Below are 20,944 nucleotides of genomic sequence, written 5' to 3' on the forward strand. Positions count from 1 at the left end.
ATAGGCGTATAATTAATAGAATTACAGTACGAAGGCTATTAAGGAGAGTTACGCGGGTGCGCGAGGTAGATATCTACTAAGCCGCGCTAAGCCTTCAATTAAGTGATAAGTCATCCACGTGGTCACGTGGCAGGACTGCGTCACATGTCATAGGCAGCCGCCACAAGGGTCAGAACTGTGACACGAGGAGATTATCGCTAGAAGAGTCCTAGAGTAGAAGAAAGTCGTCTAGTAGATACTAGTACGAGATTTAACGAGTTTCGTAGATCTAGTTTACGCTCGACGCGTTTAAACTACGATAACTCTCGTTACGAGATATCGTTAAAGCCTCGAGATTAAGGGATAACGATTAGTAGCTATATTACGTTAGCGAGATTTATATTATTAACGTTTTCTATTCTATTAAGTCTCTAGTAAAGCGTAAAGTAGTCGAGATTAAGGATTTCGTCCTATCGTAGTAGTTACGTAACGAGATAAGAATACGGTAGGCCGTAAATACGCGTAAAAACGCCCGAGTAGGCTCGAAAGTTTCTAATCTATCCTAAGATAGGCGTAACCTTATCGACGCCTATTTTAAGTATAGCTTTACGAACTAGAGATAGAGTATAAAATAAGACGTAACTAATAACTTAAGACTATAAACGAGAGCCGAATTAAGAGCGTCGATTTACTCGATCTATATCTAAGTTATACCGACTCTTAAGATAGCTATCTCGAATCGATCTCTCGAGAGCGTTAACGATAATAGAGACGTCGAATTACGTCGATTTTAGGCGTCTCTTTAACGCTCGATATATTACCTCTAGTCGCGAGATTATTACGTTACTAAAGTACTAAAATTCGTCGATATAGACTCTTATAAATAGCTCTTTTCTTAGAAACTAGATATACTAGAGATAGTCGATAAGAGATTTATTCTTCTCTTTAAACTTTAGTCGAAGCGTATTCTAATTAAGTATATAGTCTAGAGGTATCTTTATAAATATTATAGTCTACTAGTATCTATTAAAATTAAGCTATTTTTCTTATATTCGATCTCTTTTAGCTTTAATTTCCTCGCGAGATTAATAGCGTAAATAGAGCTCTCTAAAATAGCGCTTTACCTATACTTATACTACTCTATTTATATACTAGATATATAGAAAGTGACGCGACTAAGGATAGATCGATTTTAAGACGAGAGCGAGACCTAGATCGTTATCTATAATAACGATAGAAGATTCGTTTTCGATTCCTACCGCTCGATAAATAAGTATTAACTTCTTAAGTATAAATTTAAATAAATCTATCGTCTTAAGCTCAATAAACGCGGCGCTAATAAAAAACGATTCGTTATTAGCTATTACGCTAATAATATTAATAAGCGATATTCTAAATCGATTAGTTTTATAAGTTACGTCGATTAGAATAATCTTAGAATAACGGCGCTATAGATCGAGCGACTCGTAGTAGAAGAGAACGAGCCGGCGTAACCTTAGTTAATCGTTAATATTAACGTACGAGACGAATCGATCTCTAACGCGCTCGATAAGCGCCTAAGTAGCTATTCTATTTACGAGATTTATCGAATAAATCCTACTTCTCTCGTTCTTTATATTCTACGTAGTTATAGGAATATTCTACGAATAATTATTAATTATCGATACGATATTCTAGACGCTAAAACCCTCTTCGAAATACTTACGAATTAGTCTATTTAGGCCTCTCTTACGCGCTCTTCTTCTTATAAAGGAATAACTAGAGCCTTTATTAGGACGATAATTATATTCGATATTTATAGACGTCTTAACGAAGTATTCGCCGTCTTTATTCCGTACTATTATAAGTTTAAACTAATACTCTATCGATAGATACTCTTTAAATCTCTTTCTATCTAACGAAGCGATCTAATACGAACTACGGATACTAGCGCGGTCGTACTCGAGATATATAGTCTTAATATTATCTACGCTATCTCTATATCGCTTATAAATACGTATACCGTATCCGCGGAAGATAGATTACCTATCGAGCGCCTTAAAATACGCTTACTCGCTAGAATAGATAATAGAAGGAGGAGAATCGAACGTACGCTCGTACTAAATAACTAGCGCCGACTCGAAATCGTTCTCGGAATTATCTTCTTTCTCCGAATCGTCCTAAATTCTAGCGTCGTATAGGTACGCGTCGAGAGTATTATAGTCGGCTTAATAGTCGGCGAATATATCCGGTACTAGTGTCTTAAAAGTAGAGTATTATTCTATAGCGTATATAGCAAAAAAGTAGTAGTTTCTATATAATTAGACGTCTATAGTTTAAGGCGCGGCGAGTAAGAACATTAACGGCACTTAACGCGTCTATACGCGCTATTCTGCGAAATAAATACCTTAAATTACCTAAATAGGTAATATCGACGATCCTACCTGAATCAGGGATAGCGGTTCTGCGAAATAAACACCCCATTCTGCGAAATACCTAATGCCGGAGAAGACTTGCTTGCTGGCTTGCCAGAAATGGATATGCTGGCATGGCAGGGCTCATTAGGAGGCTTCGGCTCACTGCTACACAGCTAGGTACGCGCAACTTGAAATGCTGTGCAATTCTAGTTCGACTTAGGAGTCGGCCGTAAGACCTACAGTTGGTATGGTGTGGTGTGGTGTGGTGTGCTACTGTAGCGCGGAATAAGCAGAAGCAATACTACTGTACTGCTGTGAAGTGTGAACTAGCAATTGCCGTGCCCTTCAGCCGAGATCAAGGGGCAGCAAATCAACTTGAGGTTTCCCCCCACGTCAAACTGTAGGTACTACAGTTTATATTATTACAGTGCGTCAGAAACGTAGTTCCCACGTTGCCAATGCCAATGCCAATGCCAATAAATGCGAGGATGGACATGGACATGGACGTGGAGTGATGAACATGGTGATGGACATGACATGACATGTGTAACTTGAAGTGGATCCGTGGAACCGCTCCGACCCGCTGCCACGGGGCCGCCGCGTGTTCGGTTGGGTGCTGTTGTCTGGTTCGTATCACACGTAAAATAAATGGTATTAGATACCTTTTAGCTCCGCAAGACCAGAAAGTTGCCAATGTCGGTCGATGGTGGACAACTTTTCGATTGTCGGCTTCCTTAGCAGGCTCCTCTTTACGAATTGGGCCATTTGATAGAAGGAAGACAATTTCAAAGATGGGAGACGACCGGACGTTTGTGGAGTTGTGGTCGTGTAAGTGGCTTTGGCTTTGTGCAAGTATATCTATCGCTGTTGCATCCAGTGTTGGGCGAAGCTCCTGGATCATTGTGGACCATGTAGCCCGAGCCCAAACTGATTCCTTCGATATCTTCGGACAAAGCGTTGTCTTTGGCCCATCGGTCAGGGTCCATCTTGGCCGGGTTGCAAGCGGTACTTTGGCTGGCAATGGCAGTCATTGCACAGCCATCATTCTCCACCAGCTTTTGACGTACCGTGACTTGGTGGTAGACTGGCCGTGGCTGAGGAGTTCGATGCTCTCGACAATTTCACGCATCGACTTGAATTTCCCCTGCCAACAATCCAGCATGATGGCACCCATGGGCAGATGGGCCACCTGGGGAAATTGATTGCTTTCGTACAGACGCTCGACGCGCTCTTGGGCGTCTTTGAATCCCTTTAACTCACAATGTGGGTGGCTGCCAGTCACGATTTCGTAGATTGCACAGCCCAGAGCAAAGATGTCGGTCTGCACCGTGGCGCGGGGCGTGGATGGCTTGTAGCTAAACCACTCGTACGAGGAATTCGGCCCTTTGCCATCAATGCTGCAGCCTTCAAAGTCGATGAGTTTTAAATTGCCGTCACGGTGGGCGATGATCATGTTTCGACATCCCACATCGGCCTGGATGATGTTGTGGTCATGGAGGTGTTGTAACCCCGTAGCCGCCTGTTTGACCCAGCGATATTTTGTGCGCAGAGGAATCATGGAGCGAGCACTCGTTTGCTGCTGTTCAGCGAGTAGTCGATCTCGAAGTACTTGTCCGCGCTCGAGGATGATTGATCCATCATCCAGAGCGCCTAGAAATTCCGCAATGTTGGGATGTCGGCCTAGGCGTTCGTAAACTTCTCGCTCGGCACGAATCTCGGCGTCAATGTCGCCCTCATATCTCTTCACCACTCGGCGCGCATCCAGGGCGTACACATTGCCTGATTTTCCAACGTCGATACATTCTAGTCCCTCGATGGTAGATGCGGACGGAAGCCTGCGATCATTCACATGTGTTTTCTTCAGCGTGAATGTGTAGCACATGATGAGATGGAAGAGAAAGAAGAGACATGCGGGAGGGGGCGCTACTACTTTAAACCAATATTGTTTCGTCCCTGACATCACGTGGCTGGTATGATAGATTACATCTAAGGTTTACCAGGTAGCTTTAAGTTGGGCACCCATATAATAACTTTGAACTACCCTGGAAGAAACTACTCTCCTTAACTATTTATATCTGTTATTCAATAATGATATTGTTGATAGATTATTTTATATGTAAATTTCTAAATAAAGTAGCCAAACTCCACAGTTTCAGTCCGAGTCCTAAATATATTTATTAATTCATTGTCCCGCCATTCTCAAACTGCAACGAGACGATTCAAGTTCTCCCCAGATGTTCAATTGCTGGGTCCTTGTCCTTCTCCGAGTCTGGAGTTGATGTCTGATCATGTCTCGAAGTAGTGGCAGTGTGGCTATCCAGTAACATCAACCTGTTCAAGGGCGTGAGCTGATAGTATTTGACGAGGCGTCGATTAACCCACGATGTCTTGCTTCGCAATTACCACTGAAACTGCCGAATCGCGGCAATACGGGCATCGGCTTCTGAGCCGGTGAGAAAGAATGACATCACGTAATTCATCATGCACGAACGCGCTTCCTTCGCAGCGTTTTCCTTTGGCCTTTGAGGCGGGACATCTTTTACACAGCAGCTTCCGCTCCTTGTGCTTGTCTGGGCGTTGAAGGCACTCGTCATATTCCTTGTCTGCGATGCCAAAGGTACACATGATCTCTAGTAGTAGAGACTAAGTACACTGGCAGACACTGAAACGAAAAAGGTATTGTTGATAATCTCTTGGAGGATGGATCAGATTCGCCCGTTGGCTAGGTACTTGTGTTGCAAAAAGTGCCTTTGGGGGAGCCAAGGCAGTTCATGTCCTGAAGCTGGAAGGATTATGATTATTAGATATCTAGACATTTTGCAATCCCCTGCTCATGGACCCTGCACTGGCAGTGCTCTTGGATAATTCCTCGAGACCTAACATCGATGGTGCCAATCAGACACGAAGTGCATCCGATGCACCTTGATATTTGTTTTTATTATTATAGGATCAGTGGTCCATTATCACGACGCTCTATGATGTGCCGCCACGGGTTCGGGTTGCCCCATTTTTGGGACTGTAACTGTGCACGTCATTCGGACGACCCCAACTCCAGACTCCTCCAAGTTCCTACAATATTGAGTATGAAGCGGACGACCCATCAGTACAGCTTCGTTGGATGAGACAGTGTTTTTAGACAGGCATTGCACTGCAGTTCTTGAGAAAAGCCAGCACTACAGGTCAAGTCTCCGTGTGGAGCTGTAGCTTTGACTTTGTGATACACCCCACGGCGGCCGGGAACCAAGGGCCAGACCCATTATCAACATCAACTTATCATATCAGATCAACGACATCAGATCAGATCAGATCAGATCAGATCAGATTGCACGGCAACAATTGTCCCGCTCCAGGCCGGGACCCGCAATACTGCAGGACGTCGTCAACCAGGACGGCACCACGATCACCACCACCGTCGCTATCACCATCGCCACCACCCCAGACCACCATCATCAACAACACAGCACCAGCGCCAGCACCTGTTAACACCACCAAACCCCTCTGGTCCACCCCCAAAATGGCACCCAAAACCGCCCTCGTCGTAATCGACATGCAAAACTTCTTCGAATCCATGACCACCACGGCGCTCCCCAACATCATCCGCCTTATCACGCACTTCACTTCAACCCGCGCCCCCATCATCTTCACCCAACACGGCCACACCGGCGCCGAACTCACCACAACCCCATCCCCCAACCAACTCGTGCGCAAATGGGGTCCCGGGGGATCCATCGCCGCCGGCTCCGAGGACTGGCAGATCATTGAACCGTTACACCGATTCTTACCACCTACCTACAGTGGCAAGGCAATTCCGCTGGGCCATTCGGAGCCGGAGCCGGAAGGTTCTGCAGTAAATGACTGGCCTAAAGTGGTGCCGAAAAACACCTATGATGCATTTATTAATACGAATTTGGCGCAAGTCTTGGAATCCGCGGGTGTGGAACGCGTCGTCGTATGTGGTGTCATGACGGATTGTTGTGTGGATACGACGGGGAGAAGTGCGTTTAATCGAGGGTATGAGACGTGGTTGGTGGAGGATGCTTCGGGGAGTGCGAACAGGAAACAGCATGAGGCTGGCCTACGGGGGTTTGGGTTTGCGTTTGGTGAGGTTTTGAGGACGGGGGAGGTGTTGGATCGGTTGTAGGCTGATTTATTCTTTTAAGTGAATAGGGAGATGGGTAGGTAGATAGGTATATAGGGAAGTATTGCTGTTTCTATGGATGCTGTTACTGAAACCACTACGATTGCATGGGGTGGAATTGGTTGAAGATGCCAATTAGTGAACTTGTGTATTTCTACTTATGTGTCTATTGTCAGACGAAAACATGGCCCCCTTCAATCTTGCCTCGCTCATAAGTTGGTGGAAAAGGACAAGATACGGCAACCCAGCTGCCATGGCCAAAGCGATATGTAAACCCAAGACACAGGGACTTGCCCTTTGTCTTCCTTTGTTCTTTCTTTCGAGTGGATACCATAATATCCACTTCGGTTCCCTCCAGCATACTCATACTGCAGTCTGTAATGGTCTCGCTCAAATAAGCACCTTCGTGCGCTGCTTGATATTCTTGACATCGACATCCTGCCAGAAGAACGTCGACGACAGGGTGATCGAGTAGAGACAAGTGGCTGTGATCAACATCAACTTCTGCGTCTGGCCATACAACTTGTCGATCGCAATCCTCGTCGGACTGCCCGGCGGATAACTCGACTGGACCGTCAAATCGCCATAAATCGAGGCAAAATCGCCCTTTGCACTATCCGGCAAATTCTTCATCAACTTCTTGGGGAAGATACCCGTCCACATAGCCGCAGCAATAGTCGACCCGACACTCGAACCCATAGCACAAACCATAGCTTCCACCGCAAGAACAGCAGGGATATTTCCATGTCTCGACACAGCCATCACAGTCATTTGCTCGCAGATAACCAGTGTACCACCTCCAAACGCGATGAAAATCTGTGTCATGACAATATACCCGATATTGACGTCCGGTTGACGGAAGTGGATCATGAGCCCAACATCCAGAATGGTCATCGGCACACCGAAACATAATGCATACTACTTCAACCGGCCGTTGATGCGGATACAGACTCTAACGACCAATGCCCAGAACGTCGATCCAATCGTGTAAATGTTGCCAATGTACGTCGCTGGCATGACAGTTTGGCGGAACACCACGATTAGCAGCGAGTAAAAGTAGCTGTCCCAGATATACCATGCCAAATAGATACTGGTGGCCATGATGTAGGTGAATAGAACGGTGCGGTTGCGCAACAGTGGCCAGGGCACAAATGTCACGGGGGCAAATTATTTCTCCCACGGGGCGAAGGCGATGATCAGCAGTCCGCCGATGACGATGAAACAGATGATCAGTGCGGATTGCCATGTCGCTCGCTGGTATGAGTAGAGAGAAAAGGAGAGTAGGAATAAGGCCATTCCAGCGCTGATGAGCAACAACCCAATGACGTCGAACTCGCGGGCGTAGTACATAACTGTTTGGAGGGCTGTTCCATAGCTCGGTTAGTCGGGGATCAAGCCCATTTTCTTGGCTTTGCGCTGGTTATACACGAACAGCAGGTATAGTGGTGCGCAGGTGATAGGCAAAACAATCGCCCAGATCCCAAATTCCCAGCGGAACCCGATGGTTTTCAAAATGCTATCGGCGGCGGGACCGTAACACCATGTCACGGCGAGCCAGGGTGATGAAGCGAATGCGATCATAAATGCCCAGTTGCGCAGTTTCGATGTGTCGGCGATGAAAATCGTCATGGCGAAATCGATCCCGTTGTAGCCCACGTTGTAGAAGACTTGTGCAGCGCAGTATGTTTCGACGTTGTTGCATCCGGCCATCATGATCAAACCGACAGTGATGGATATCACCATCAATATGAAAGCTTATGGGCGGCCCCAGATATCCATAATTTTGGCAAAGGGCAGTTTGAAAATTCCACCGATCAGACTGGAGATGATGCTTGCTGTTGCGGTTAAGGAGTGCATCTGGAACGAACTTGATGCCGGATGAAAAGCCGAGGATGAATTCAATGATCCAGATGCTATAGAGAACAGAGTCAGCATATATCCATTCCCATATAATGTCCGGCTAAGTAATAGGATGTTTGCTTACAAGACATAAGCCATGATTAGATCTCGCGTGGTCCACACCGTGGTCATGGCCTCGGCCAGTTGCACACCACGTTGTTCGTTCGGGTCGACGAGCTTCTCATCATCACTGTGGTCAGAAGAAGCGACGGCAGGAACACTGGCTTCTTTGTGCGCAATTTTCTGGTCTGTATAGTCCGTTCCGGCGTGACTGTCTGTTGTTGCTGATCCTGGGATGTCGGCATCGTTGGTCTTGCCTTGGTCCGGCCCAAGGCCGTGGCCAGGTTGAGACCGAATGGACTCCGGAGCCTGATTTTGAGGGTAAAATCAAGTCACAATAATAACAAAATAGAAATGGTATAATATGGTCACTCGGGACAAACGTGGTATTTGTGATTGTCTATACCAGGAGCCCCTGGGCCACAGCCTTGCGAGGCCATGATGGTCCGGAAACGGTAGTATATAGAGATTGATTATGTGAAAAATTTCATCTTATCATATCTCGCTTGGGTCAGTTCTGATCCCGTACATTGTATTTTCTGGCAAAGATCTTCTAGAACAGCAGCTAGATCAGTCCATTTCTCAAAAGAGTGTCCCACCTTGGGTACCCTTCGATTGAGTTCTGAAGGGGACGCGTAACGGAGCGGGTACTGAGCGATGAGCATGCTGGAACGGCTGCCAGGGTTGTCTTCTGGGAAGTTAAGACTCCACTATCATGGGGAGGTGATCGTCCGAAATCGCAGAGTTCTGTGAACACGAGTGGACATATGGCGCAAGGCGGACGTCAACCAGAACAGTCCATACCTTGGGATCGTACCACATTGTACATCATTCGAGCTCGACAAGGAGAGAGATATCAAACCCCCAACCCGTACAACGTTGTAGGCGGTCTAGACAAGCTCACACTTGTCTTGGGTAGCTCAGCCCTGCCATAAGGTAGGTAGCTTTACATTGGTTGGGTGATGGATTTCAAGCTGCTCCTTTTCAATTCGGACCATGTTTCCCAAGCTTCACTAGTCATTGCACTTTAGGTAACGAGAAATATTTGTTGCGGTTCTCGTTGTGAAGCTAACCGAGTCTTGTCAGTCGATGGACCGTTTGATGTAAAGCTTCGATTGGTTGGTAAGTTCAGAAACTCAAATGGCCGCCGTGGGAAGTGGATTCAAGGTTACGGGAAAGTCCCCATCTGATAAGATAACTCCACAACTGTTGGGTTACTAGTTCTGGTAGCTACAACACGGTACAACGTTGTTGTTGCGCTGTGAGGACATCTTTGCATCTAGACGCCCAGTCGACGACGTTAACGACTGGGCATCAGACGAAGCTCTGGTCTGAGAAGCTTGTTGGTGTGCTTAGTACGATAATGCAGTAGAGATAAAGGAGAGGAGCAATACCGAATATCGCTCATGGATCCTTGCTGTCTGAAGTTTGAAGCCAATCCCAACCATGGCATCAAGCGGGATCGGTGTGCGAAATAAGGATGCCATTGTGCGAAATACGGGCTGCCGCCGGTAAGAGTGATCACTCATAGTGGATGAAATACCACATGGCTCTCCTCTCCTCTCCCCTTGGTGTCAGGACAGAAACTTGGACACGATCCGATCGAGCGATCCACGTCGGTGACGGTCGGGGTTCATTCCGCGTCGAAATGATGCACAAGGGCGAGATTTGATTTTACAGAGCATTTCATTTGTTGGCGTCTTTGTAACGTGCTGATTCTCGGTCCCGAAGACCGAAGTCGAGATGTTACTGCACACGACTCCTAACACAACTAGTTTTTCGGTCGTTTCTGGAAACGGACTGTCACTGAAGAGGTCAACCTGGGCACAAGCAGGGCACAGATGTTATGGTTCAAGTGAGATGGACGAGCAAGTATTCAATAATAACAATGATCAGCTAGCTATGCCCCTCAAAGCCTGTTGATCTGCGCTTTGAAGACGGCCATAAGGGCGCTGTCACTGAAGTCATAGTCGCGTCCATCACACACGGAAGATCGCCGCAGCTTCCCTCCCTGCCAGTATCTTGATGGTCGTTCTGGGCTCAGATTTGAACGCTCGCCTCGCCCTGGTTTTCCGTTCGAGCGATCTCATCCAGCATGCCCTTCATCTCCAGCAGCATCGATGTTTTGCCCCTGCTGACCTCACACTCGCCCCAGTATGCCTCCAGTAGCTCCCCAGTTTCGTCCTGCAGCAGTTCGATCTCGCGACGAAGCCAATCATTCTCGTCCTGCAACGTCTTCTTCTGGGATGCTAGGTCTACCAGATATGGTGTCACAGACTTTGTTAGCCAGTTGTAGATCGCGGACGCGTGGTTGAGCAAGGCAACTGTGGTTCTCTGATGTGTACCTCCAGACTCATTTGTCTCTGAAGTCAGTGCTGCTTTCATCTTTTCGAAACGCTTGCGCCATTCCTTGAGACCTTCTTCATTGATCTTCATGAACGAGTCGTCACCGTGGACTGACTGGGATGATGGACGAGTTGAAGTCATGGCTGGGGAATCTTTGTCGATCTGAGACTGTACCTCTGCAGTCCGATCGCGGCTGTCTTGCGCGTCACCAGGCTCCGTAACGGTACCACCACCGGTCTCTGTCGCGACTTCGAGAAATGTGCTGTCTAGGGCCTCGGCGAGCTCGTCTTCCAGAGTAAGGATAGATTCGCTGACATTAGTGGTGAATGAAGTCTTGATCTCAAGGTTGCCCCTATGGCCCCGACGACGAAGTAGTGGGGAAGGTGCCGGCGACGACATTGTTGATCAATAATAATATGAGCAGGGTAAACCAGAGAAGTCGCAGCTATCAGAGCAGGATGTCGCGTTGCCAGAATCGGGTATTGCGCATGAAGCAACCTGAAGAGAAGAGTGAGTAAGAAAGAGAAGACTGCGGAAAACAAACCATACCGCGCAGCTGATAATAAGGTCGAGTCCCTCGCGTGAAGGCTGATATTCTATTTACGGCAGAGTCGGGTCAATGAGGCTCTGCTAATTCACAAGTCAGCGTGACATGAGCGTGACTTGAACCTTCGTGAAAGAGTCCCTAAGATGTTCGAAATGCTCCAGGCCTGGTCCTTTGAGGTCCTATTGTTCCAGTCCGAAGGTATAGTCGTGACATCCATGGCATTAACATATATACTATCCTTCAATGATTCGGTCTAGTTTCGAGTTCAACGCCGTCTTCCGCAAGATCTTCCGTTCCGTCCAGTATTTCCCGTTCGTTATTGTAATCGTCAGCATAATCACCATGTCTATCCCGTCCAGACACTCTACTAAAACCATGACGAACCCGAGGGCTTAATCTCAACCTTCCCCGTGATAGATTGTTAATTGTGTCGGCAAAATAATCTCTCGCACGGCTGAGTAGGTCGACCATCCGCTCGTGGTGTGGAGTTGATTCGTCCCGAAGTGCGTGAGCATGTTCCTGCGCTTCAACCTTGAACTGATATTTCAGACAGTCCTTGATGGTAACCAGTCCTTCTAATCGACCATGGTGATCCACAAGTATGACACGTGGTCCCATCTTTTGGAAGAGTTCCAACACCGTTTCTAGAGGCAGCCGTGGATGCACGCTGATGGGCGTTGAGTCCACATACGGGCTGATATCCACGGTTTTTGTTGCCATGGATTCGAAAGAAACAGCTGGGCTGAGCGGGCTGCCATCGGGTTCCTCTGCAACAAATATACATTTGGCGTCGGATGCCAGCAGGCCAGTCTTTTTCGCCTTGTCAATAGCGAATTGGAGCTCGGTTCGTCCGATATAGCCGACCAAGATCCTCGATTCAACATCTTCAACAATGGGAAATCCAGAATATTTTGTGTCCTCAAGCAACTTTTGTACCGCCTTGACTTCCATTCCTCTCGAAGGTAACATCGTGACGTGGGCAGTCATGACTTGAGACACGGGCACTCCAAATGTATGTTGTTCCTTATTGTCAAGGAATGGAAACCCGTTGAACCAAATCATTCGATCCGCAATACCGGCTTTGCTGAACCGATCTCCCACGGCCTTGGTAACGCCAACCACGATCATAGTGGGAAGGATATAAGTCAGAGCGCCGGTTAGTTCAAACATGATGACTGTGACCGAGATCGTCAGATGCATGATGCCGCTGAGGGCAGCTCCAGCACCCAGGAAAGCGTAAGTGCCCGGTGTGATGCAGGGCACATCTGGCTGGCAAGCCGAGAAAAACCGGGAGTCCGGAAAGGTTTCATACAACCACTGCACTATGATTCCCAAGGTCCGTCCAAAAGAGGCGCCAATCGCCATTGATGGGACGAAAATACCTGCCGGAACTTTACAACCGTAGGATATGATGACAAGAAAAATGCGCATCAGCGTGGCGAATAGCAACGATGCGATCAGCATCGGTCTGTTTTTACGCTCGCATAGCCCGTTGTAATCATTGTCGCCCTCGCATTCTCGAAACAACAACTCCATCATTTCGGTCATGTCGATTCTCAGGAACATGTTGGGGTAGCAGAGAATCGCTGTCGCCCCCGCCAGGACGACGGCCTCAGGGATGGCGTATTTGGATAGGTATTTCTTTCTGAAGGCTTGAGCTTTGAGGTTATATTTGATGACAAAGCCACCGTAAAGGCCACCGAAGATGCCGAGGATGATATAGAAAACGACTTCGAAGAAATGCCAGTCTCGGTCGTACTTAACGGAAAACATGACGAGTTGTCCTGTTCTAAATGGGTTAATGGTTGCCAACACTGCCGTTGCGACCAAAGCGCAGAAATAACTCCGCCAAAGAGTCTTTAATGGAAAGTGGGAGGCCATTTCTTCCAGTGAAAAAAGGACACCGCCAATAGGGCTTCCGAACGCCACGGCGACTCCTGCCCCGGCAGTTGCTGTCAATATCTCTCGTGTCTTGGAAGCACTCCGCCGGTATTTGTCGAAAAATCGTGAAATGACATTGCCGACACAGACGGCATAGTGTACACTTGGCCCTTCCTTGCCGACAGACAGGCCAGAAGCGATGGCCAGCGGCAAGCAGATTGATTTGATGAGAAAGGTCCAGAATCCAAGGAAGCCTTTCATGACAAAGCCCGCAATGATGCACTTGATCTCGGAAATTCCAGAGCCGGCCGCGTAAGGCGCGTAGCATTTGACCAGATAAGCTGAAACAAAAGCAAGCAAAAGGGCGAAAATGGTGTAGACTAAATAGTTCACGAAACTGAATGAAGTCCATTTCCGCCATTCGTCGCACCCGTTCTCAGAACCCCAGCAACAGAAGTCTTCATTGAGATACCAGGCGGTCGTGCAGTAGCCCGTCTTGATATCCGACAGCCACTCTGTAATGATATTCAATGCCGCAGCGTTGACACCAATTACGACTCCAACCAGAGTGATCACGACCCAGGCTTGGGCCGCGTCATAGGACTCCCAGAGCTTGCGGCGCCATCCCAGCACTCCGTCTCTTTCGAAAAACTTGGACTGTTTCCGCCGGGCGCGTCTGCGCAACTGTTCTTGTGCCGCATCTTGAACCCAGTCGATTGTAGTAAAGTCTTCATAGCGCTTTATCTCGGCAATCTCTTCTGTAATGGCCTGCTCGACCGGGGCAACCTGAGGTCGGGGCTCGCCATGTTCGAGGCTGGAGAAGGTGGATAGACGTCTAGATAGGCGCCTGGCAGACAGCGAGGGACGGCGCGACGAATTGGAAACGCGCGAGGTCATAACACCGGGTCATCTACCATGGCCGATAACATATATCAGGGTGTCGAATACCATCAATAGATCAAGGAATCCGCGGATCGCTCGGCGAAGGTATTCGCAGGAGGGAACACTTTAGCATTTGGACTCGGGGTCCTCCTAGGCCTATCACTTTTCCTCTTTCGGACGCGCCCAGAACGTGACATGGGAACATTTGACGCGACCTGCCACGGCTGGAGTACACGAATTACTGAAGAAATCGGATAAGCAATACCAGCTGTTAGAGCATCGATCTCTAGAGAAATCTATCTCTCCTACGGGCGCCGGATAAGACATTCGATACGCTCGACCACTGCTCTACGCGACCTACTATAGGGTGAATCCAGAAATTCTACAAACGGCCTCGCTTTCACTGATCTACCAAGCGACCCGCCCTTGTGAGAGACTCACCAGGTTATATCAAGGTTGTTTTTATTTATCGGAGGATTTCTGCAGTCGTCTTGAGGCACGGGCAACAATTCTGGAGGCACGATGCCGTATAACAATGCGCCCATCGAGCGGTCTGATGAGATCAAGGGCACATCGGCTCTTCCACGTGAGTCAATCCCTGCGGTGAAACCGCGCAAACGGCTGACTTCGCTCGGCTACAGTTGCGAGGGTGAAAAAGATCATTGCGATGGACGATGAGATTGGGCAATGTTCCACCACCGGTGCCTTCGCAATCTCAGTTGCTACAGTAAGTCCGTCGAAAGGGGACGCTGTGGCAGCCTTCTAACACGTTTCCAGGAGATCTTCATCCGCTACCTAACAGAACAAGCATATAATGTCGTCAAATCCGAGCGGAAACCGCGGCGAAATATTGCATATAAAGATGTCGGTGAGTTAATGCAGCAATATAACGAAGCATGAGGCACTTTCTGACCGTATCCCAGCCACGGCGATATCTAGAATTGACAATCTTGAATTCCTGTCCGATACTGTCCCCAAGACCAAGACATATCGCCAATATAGGGAAGAAAAGGCCCGAGAAGCCGCCGCGCAAGCGGCATCGTCTTCGGGAGCAACTAACGGAGCGGGCGCAGAGAATGGTTCGATCTCGATACAGGACATGATGAAGAACCAGCAGCAAAACGGCAACGGCGTCAATGGGGTCAACGGCTCTTCACATGCCGACGGCACAGACCCAAGCGGCCCAGTTGCCCACAGGTCGGCTCATCAGCGGACTCACAGCCATCCTGACCCGGTCCGAGACATCGAGATGAGTGGCTAGGTCTTGACTTTTGGATTGGTTTGATGCAACGAAGCCGTAAACTGCGAGGTGGTATGGCCGCTGGAGCACTGTATTCTATTTCATGTTACGCTGTATGGTTTTTGGGCGAATACTGGTTGGTGCTAGCGTTGCCGGCGCAGGATTAGGAGTATTTCAGAATAAATACCTTGTATAGGGTTCATGACCTTTGGTACATCACCAGCACACAGTATCCCTTGTCTCCCTGGACGCTTAAGAGCCACGATCGGGTGTACGATGTACTAGTAATAGTAGAATGTAAAGTAGCTGAGCTGATTGACGCGGAATTGATGTTGGTTGAGCGGGCCAATAGAGCAGCAACAGTTCCAGCCAGTGGTAATTGTGGCTGCAGCCAATCAGCGTTGACGCAAAAAGAGCCGGGTCGCAGGCTTGGCTTTGGACCTTCAATTCGAGGAAGTTCGCCAAACGCCTCTCGTCACCAGCAGGACAGCAGCAGCAGCATTGCGACCTCAAGACCTCAACTCCCTACTCAGACGCCGACCTCGACCTTTCTTTCGCTCTCTACTCCCGCTACTAGAGTTTCACGATGCGTCCAGTCCCTGCGTCCGCGGGCTCTGCCTTGCGCAGCTGGACCCGACACACTCTTCCCACTTCCGCATCGCCATCTTCCCGGTTGGCCGTGTCCGCCACAGCTTCAGCTCCGACCAGCTCGATTTCGCAGCAACGGCGTCTACAGTCCGGCGAGGTAGCCAGCAAGGGCTCGAGCTTCCAGAGCCCATTTACCACCACCAAGGACCGAGCGAAGAAATATGACACCACCAAGGTCCCGAGCTTCAAGGCCTACCAGGCGCGAACCCCCGAGGTCACCAACCGAGTGTTCCAATACTTCATGGTCGGATCCATGGGTTTGTTGACTGCTGTTGGAGCAAAGGCCACTGTTCAGGGTTAGTACGAGAGGAAAGAGAGGGAGAGAAGAGCAAAATGATTTCTTTCTCCCTCAAATTGGTCTTTAGCGACACCATGGTTAGCTGACAAGATGAAAAGATTTCCTCGTCAACATGTCTGCATCCGCCGATGTGTTGGCTCAAGCCAAGGTCGAAATCGATCTTGCCTCCATCCCCGAAGGGAAGAACGTCATCATCAAATGGCGAGGCAAGCCTGTCTTCATCCGTCACCGGACGGAAGATGAGATCAAAGAGGCCGAATCTGTCGAGTATGTTTGATTTTGCTGCTTTTCCCCGAGCTTCCAGATACTGATATCTATACAGTCTGTCCGTCCTCCGTGATCCGCAACCCGATTCCGACCGTGTCAAGAAACCAGAATGGCTAGTCATGTTGGGCGTATGCACGCATTTGGGATGTGTCCCCATTGGCGAGGCCGGTGATTTCGGTGGTTGGTTCTGCCCTTGCCACGGTTCGCATTACGATATCTCCGGCCGTATCAGGAAAGGTCCTGCTCCGTTGAACCTCGAGGTTCCGCAGTACGATTTCCCCGAAGAAGACAAGTTGGTTATTGGTTAAATGTCTCGATCACCTTACATACATGGAAATCCGATCGTTCTGACTCTCGCGAATCAATTGATGGGAGAGAGGGGGAACAGCCGAGTGCAAGTCGTGTTTTCCGGATTCGCCAAAGAACATACCGGCTGCTCTTGAGGGTTTCTTCGTAGAGCAGTTGAGTTGTGTACATATCTAGAGAGACTGCAAGGGGCGCTTGGGTGATAATGCGTGACTGTCCAAGTATTGTCTTGTGCTACAGCCGCTACTGCTGGTGGAGGGCAGAAGCGGAATTCCTACTGCAAGATGAATCAAAACATTTCAATGTTATCATAGTCCGATTTAAGTTGACTTTTTTGACCCAATTTTTTGCAGCGGCTGTGAGGTCCTTTTTTAACAACCTAAATGTTAGGAGCGCGAACTGCAACTGTCGAGTCAAGATGGGAGGCTATTCTGGCTTCTGTAGCTGCTGTCCGAGTATCCATGGATGAGCTCAAATACAAGGTATTGATAGATTTATATACTACCTACTAGTAGTACACCAAGGGGTGTGCATATGCATCCAATATTATACAATCCACGTACATTGCACAGTCTTTCTTTACATGCTTGGCTGACCTGGTCATGAAAACACTATATACATCTCGATTGTCGATTGAATTCCTTTTGCAAAGGTTCTTTTCTACACGGTATATCTGCAGTAATTTTCATTTCATTTAGGCTTGAAAATCACAAACAACAGGCCCATTAGCGCCATGCCACCAGCCACACCTTCCATGGCAATCGTGGTCAGCTGTCGCTGCGTGAGGGTGAGGAGATGTTCATCGCTGAAGAGTGCTTTTAGTCTGTCTTCATACCACGCGAGCGGGGATGTAGGCGGGACCCAGCGCGACGTTCCGGAGAGAGGAGTGGGAGACAACAGTGGTTCTTGCGGAATGGTATTAGTAGTCTCGGCGGGAGATTCTTGCTGGACTTCTTCGGCCGCGAGTTCCTCGGTGGTGAGCTGCTCTGCGGCGGCTTCGACGAGGGAATCTGATGGGAGAGACGATGTGGGTTTCATAGTGTCTGTTGCTGTCGCGGTCGTCGATTCTGTTGATGTTGATGCTGCAAGTGGAGGAGAAGCCACTTCCTCCGTTGGGGAAGTGTCGCTGGCACCCGAAACAGCGTCGACAATCTGTTCGGCAATCTTGTCGGCGACGGCCTCGACTTTCTCGCCAGGCGACAGAGCTGCAACGGCAGCTTTTTCGTTAGGTTGCACGGCTGCCTGGGTCGGTTGGGCCGCAGCCGCCGCCAATGGGACGGCTTGCACCACCTGTCCAGCGTTGATCTCATCAATGGTCTCTTTCAAAGCTAGCTCGACCTTTTCCTCGAATCCCTTGACCAGCCTTTTCCGGCGCCAGGGTTCAATGGCGATTTGAAAGACCACAAACAACAACACGTTCAGCCCCATCAGACCCCAAGTGCCCCATGTCGACATCTGCCGGATCTTGTCGCTCCAGATCTGCTCCTCGTGGTACCGGGCAAGGATGGCTCGTGCCAGTCTGGTCGAGGCCTCTTCATACCTTGCCTCGGCGTCGGCGACTTCTTTGGCGGCCGCGGCTTCAGCTTGCTCGTTCGCATGGTCAGACCGGTAAAGGCTCGTGAAGCGCTCGAGATCGGTAGGTGACCAGGTGTGTTTGCGGTGTAAGAGGTCGTTGACCTCGCGTTGAGTAGTGCTTCGTGTGGCTATGGCTTGGGTATATTTCTCCCGGGCCTGCTTGACGGCTTGTCGACATTCCTGTACCACAGCTTCCTGCCGCTCAATTTCATTCTTGAGCGCTTCTATTCCAGAGTATCCGGTAAGATCATTCAATCTTCTCGACGCGGTAAAAATGTGGGTCTGGAAATTGTCCATGAAATGCGTGAACCGAGTCCGCAGATGGGAGTACCGCGCGGAGAGATCGGAGGGGAGTTTCTCTCTCCAGGAAGAAAACGGTGGCTCGGCTTTTGTTTGTGACTGTGACTGCGATTGGAATTGCGACTGTGCTCGGTGCTGTTCCTTTTGTCCAGCAGTAGCATTGGACGTGTGAACAATAGAAGACGACTCGGGGATCGTATGGACAATGGTCTCATGTTCAGGGTGTTTGAGTGTTTCCTCCGTCGCCGCTGTATCCGCCCGCGCTTCCAAGCTCTCATCAATCCGGCTCTTTGCATCTTCCACCTTTTTCTCGATATCCGACTTGCTCTCGCTATAAAATCGAGCTTGAAGAGCTATTCTGGACGTCTGTCTGGCCCATGGCTGTGAGGATGATTGTCGGACAACCGAGGAGAACTGCCGTTGGTATGGACGTGAGAGACATTCTTTGGAAGCAGGCTTCGAAGCTCGAAACACGGCCCATATTGTCTGAGAGAGCCGTATGGGAGCTTGCTGCATTGCGAGCAGCCGGGATAAAACTCCCACTACAACAATGCCAATCCCTATCCTAACCTGCCACTACCAGCAACAAAGATTTGCATGCATAACATATCGTCCCAGGATCCGAGTTACTGGCAGTGGGGGACTCGGAGTCAATTGATAGACGCTCGGGAAAGTTGCAGCTTGTAAACTTTAGGGGCCCCGGTTACGGCGCGCAACGAAAGCTAGAGGAAGGTCTCCCGAGGCACTGGTTCCGACGTCATGCCGTCGGGATACCTGTTCGGGCGAATTCGCGCCGCGCCAGAAAATATCTGACCAGATGGACCCATGGTCAATCGGTCATCGGCGAAGGGTCCGATGGAGGGGATCAACCTCTACAACACGTTGCAATTAAAGATCATCACACTCTCGAAATAAACATCGAAGAAACACCTACTCTGTTCAAACGGTCCCTTCGCTTTCAAAACAACCACATCCATCGCGCAAGATCCCTTATCTCCAGTAACATCACAGTTACCCCGAGTCCTTCATTCCTATCAAGTCAATTCATTCAGGTCAAGTCAATCACTCAAACAATCATCAACATGCCGTTCCCCGAGACCCTCAACAAAAAGCCCCGAGTCATCTTCTTCACCGACTTCGACGGCACCATCACCCTCCAAGACACCAACGACTTCATCACCGACAACTACGGCATGGGCTACGAAGAGCGGCGCAAGCTCTTCCACGCAGTGATCAACCACACCGACACCTTCCGCAACACATTCCAACAAATGCTCGATTCCTGGCACCTGCCATTCCCTAAAGTGCTCGAAATCCTGCGCGACAACATCACACTAGACCCCTACTTCAAGGAATTCATGGTCTGGGCACGCGAACACGACGTGCCCGTCATCGTGTTGAGCAGCGGCATGATCCCCGTCCTGGAAACACTGCTCCGCCATTTGTTGGGGGAAGATCTCATGTCCGACATCGAAATCGTCGCCAACGAAGTTCAATTGCGTGCTCCGGGAAATTCACTTGATGTTCCTGACGGCTGGACCATCAAGTTCCACGACGACAGTGGGTTTGGGCATGATAAGTCCCTAACGATCCGACCTTATGCGGACGCTATTTCCAAGATGCCCCCTCAGGAGCGTCCTACCTTGTTGTATGCAGGTGACGGCGTCAGTGATCTGAGTGCCGCCCGTGAGACGGATTTGTTGTTTGCCCGTGCGGGACAGGATCTTGTGACTTGGTGTGAAAAGGAGGGGATCCCGTTTACTACGTTTGAAAATTGGAAGACTATCTTGGATGAAACTAAGGACATTTATGAGGGGAAGAGGACGGTCAAGAATCTCGCGGAGGAAGGCCTCAAGAGGTATCGGACGAATTCGTTTGAGGAGAATTCGCATTTGAGGCCTACTATTAAATAAGAGGTTTCTTCGGTAGAAACAACGAAGAAAGGGGAAAATTAAATGTACCACGGGTTTGGTCACGATGGGGATTCATGGTTTCGAAGCTGAATTCGTTCGGTCAGAGGAGAGAGCCATCTGTGTCTCTTTGCTTCAGCGTCGACACGTCGATTGATGGGTGGCATACCTCACCCCGGATCAAGCTCAGTTTCGTTCTTGGATAGAAAAAGCACATTGGGATAAAGAAGGGAAAAAGAACCGATAGACAGAGAACCAACTTTAGAAAGGCT

The 20,944-nt window shown here is 49.0% G+C and overlaps 12 protein-coding genes across 12 annotated transcripts; 4 read left to right on the forward strand and 8 right to left on the reverse strand.

The window, feature by feature from the left end:
* Nucleotides 1–3,160: 3,160 nt before the first annotated feature.
* HMPREF1120_01000 (uncharacterized protein) lies at nucleotides 3,161–3,361 on the reverse strand (the record flags this gene model as incomplete). The annotated part of the gene is made up of 1 exon (XM_009155006.1): nucleotides 3,161–3,361. The coding sequence occupies one exon, from the start codon at nucleotides 3,359–3,361 to the stop codon at nucleotides 3,161–3,163; it is 201 nt and encodes a 66-aa protein (XP_009153254.1).
* Nucleotides 3,362–3,402: 41 nt separating this feature from the next.
* Nucleotides 3,403–4,257, reverse strand: HMPREF1120_01001 (uncharacterized protein; the record flags this gene model as incomplete). Its single annotated transcript, XM_009155007.1, has 1 exon — nucleotides 3,403–4,257. One exon carries the CDS (start codon nucleotides 4,255–4,257, stop codon nucleotides 3,403–3,405), a length of 855 nt encoding a protein of 284 aa, XP_009153255.1.
* Nucleotides 4,258–5,889: 1,632 nt separating this feature from the next.
* HMPREF1120_01002 (uncharacterized protein) lies at nucleotides 5,890–6,516 on the forward strand (the record flags this gene model as incomplete). The annotated part of the gene is made up of 1 exon (XM_009155008.1): nucleotides 5,890–6,516. The coding sequence occupies one exon, from the start codon at nucleotides 5,890–5,892 to the stop codon at nucleotides 6,514–6,516; it is 627 nt and encodes a 208-aa protein (XP_009153256.1).
* Nucleotides 6,517–6,903: 387 nt separating this feature from the next.
* Nucleotides 6,904–7,407, reverse strand: HMPREF1120_01003 (uncharacterized protein; the record flags this gene model as incomplete). The annotated part of the gene is made up of 1 exon (XM_009155009.1): nucleotides 6,904–7,407. The coding sequence occupies one exon, from the start codon at nucleotides 7,405–7,407 to the stop codon at nucleotides 6,904–6,906; it is 504 nt and encodes a 167-aa protein (XP_009153257.1).
* A 24-nt stretch (nucleotides 7,408–7,431) lies between these two features.
* HMPREF1120_01004 (uncharacterized protein) lies at nucleotides 7,432–7,614 on the reverse strand (the record flags this gene model as incomplete). Its single annotated transcript, XM_009155010.1, has 1 exon — nucleotides 7,432–7,614. The coding sequence occupies one exon, from the start codon at nucleotides 7,612–7,614 to the stop codon at nucleotides 7,432–7,434; it is 183 nt and encodes a 60-aa protein (XP_009153258.1).
* A 279-nt stretch (nucleotides 7,615–7,893) lies between these two features.
* HMPREF1120_01005 (MFS transporter, SIT family, siderophore-iron:H+ symporter) lies at nucleotides 7,894–8,912 on the reverse strand (the record flags this gene model as incomplete). The annotated part of the gene is made up of 4 exons (XM_009155011.1): nucleotides 7,894–8,180; nucleotides 8,239–8,426; nucleotides 8,498–8,781; nucleotides 8,856–8,912. 4 exons carry the CDS (start codon nucleotides 8,910–8,912, stop codon nucleotides 7,894–7,896), a joined length of 816 nt encoding a protein of 271 aa, XP_009153259.1.
* A 1,600-nt stretch (nucleotides 8,913–10,512) lies between these two features.
* Nucleotides 10,513–11,217, reverse strand: HMPREF1120_01006 (uncharacterized protein; the record flags this gene model as incomplete). Its single annotated transcript, XM_009155012.1, has 1 exon — nucleotides 10,513–11,217. The coding sequence occupies one exon, from the start codon at nucleotides 11,215–11,217 to the stop codon at nucleotides 10,513–10,515; it is 705 nt and encodes a 234-aa protein (XP_009153260.1).
* A 388-nt stretch (nucleotides 11,218–11,605) lies between these two features.
* Nucleotides 11,606–14,143, reverse strand: HMPREF1120_01007 (chloride channel; the record flags this gene model as incomplete). Its single annotated transcript, XM_009155013.1, has 1 exon — nucleotides 11,606–14,143. The coding sequence occupies one exon, from the start codon at nucleotides 14,141–14,143 to the stop codon at nucleotides 11,606–11,608; it is 2,538 nt and encodes an 845-aa protein (XP_009153261.1).
* A 507-nt stretch (nucleotides 14,144–14,650) lies between these two features.
* On the forward strand, nucleotides 14,651–15,389 carry HMPREF1120_01008 (DNA polymerase epsilon subunit 4; the record flags this gene model as incomplete). The annotated part of the gene is made up of 4 exons (XM_009155014.1): nucleotides 14,651–14,714; nucleotides 14,770–14,855; nucleotides 14,906–14,996; nucleotides 15,052–15,389. 4 exons carry the CDS (start codon nucleotides 14,651–14,653, stop codon nucleotides 15,387–15,389), a joined length of 579 nt encoding a protein of 192 aa, XP_009153262.1.
* Nucleotides 15,390–15,954: 565 nt separating this feature from the next.
* On the forward strand, nucleotides 15,955–17,148 carry HMPREF1120_01009 (ubiquinol-cytochrome c reductase iron-sulfur subunit; the record flags this gene model as incomplete). Its single annotated transcript, XM_009155015.1, has 3 exons — nucleotides 15,955–16,312; nucleotides 16,413–16,581; nucleotides 16,637–17,148. The coding sequence occupies 3 exons, from the start codon at nucleotides 15,955–15,957 to the stop codon at nucleotides 16,887–16,889; spliced, it is 780 nt and encodes a 259-aa protein (XP_009153263.1). The 3' UTR covers nucleotides 16,890–17,148.
* Nucleotides 17,149–17,336: 188 nt separating this feature from the next.
* On the reverse strand, nucleotides 17,337–19,440 carry HMPREF1120_01010 (uncharacterized protein). Its single transcript, XM_009155016.1, has one exon. The coding sequence runs from the start codon at nucleotides 19,276–19,278 to the stop codon at nucleotides 17,578–17,580; it is 1,701 nt and encodes a 566-aa protein (XP_009153264.1). The 5' UTR covers nucleotides 19,279–19,440; the 3' UTR covers nucleotides 17,337–17,577.
* Nucleotides 19,441–19,844: 404 nt separating this feature from the next.
* Nucleotides 19,845–20,675, forward strand: HMPREF1120_01011 (uncharacterized protein; the record flags this gene model as incomplete). The annotated part of the gene is made up of 1 exon (XM_009155017.1): nucleotides 19,845–20,675. One exon carries the CDS (start codon nucleotides 19,845–19,847, stop codon nucleotides 20,673–20,675), a length of 831 nt encoding a protein of 276 aa, XP_009153265.1.
* Between the last annotated feature and the right edge of the window lie 269 nt (nucleotides 20,676–20,944).

This window comes from Exophiala dermatitidis (assembly GCF_000230625.1).
Source record: "Exophiala dermatitidis NIH/UT8656 unplaced genomic scaffold supercont1.1, whole genome shotgun sequence".
In the NCBI taxonomy this organism is placed as follows: domain Eukaryota; kingdom Fungi; phylum Ascomycota; class Eurotiomycetes; order Chaetothyriales; family Herpotrichiellaceae; genus Exophiala; species Exophiala dermatitidis.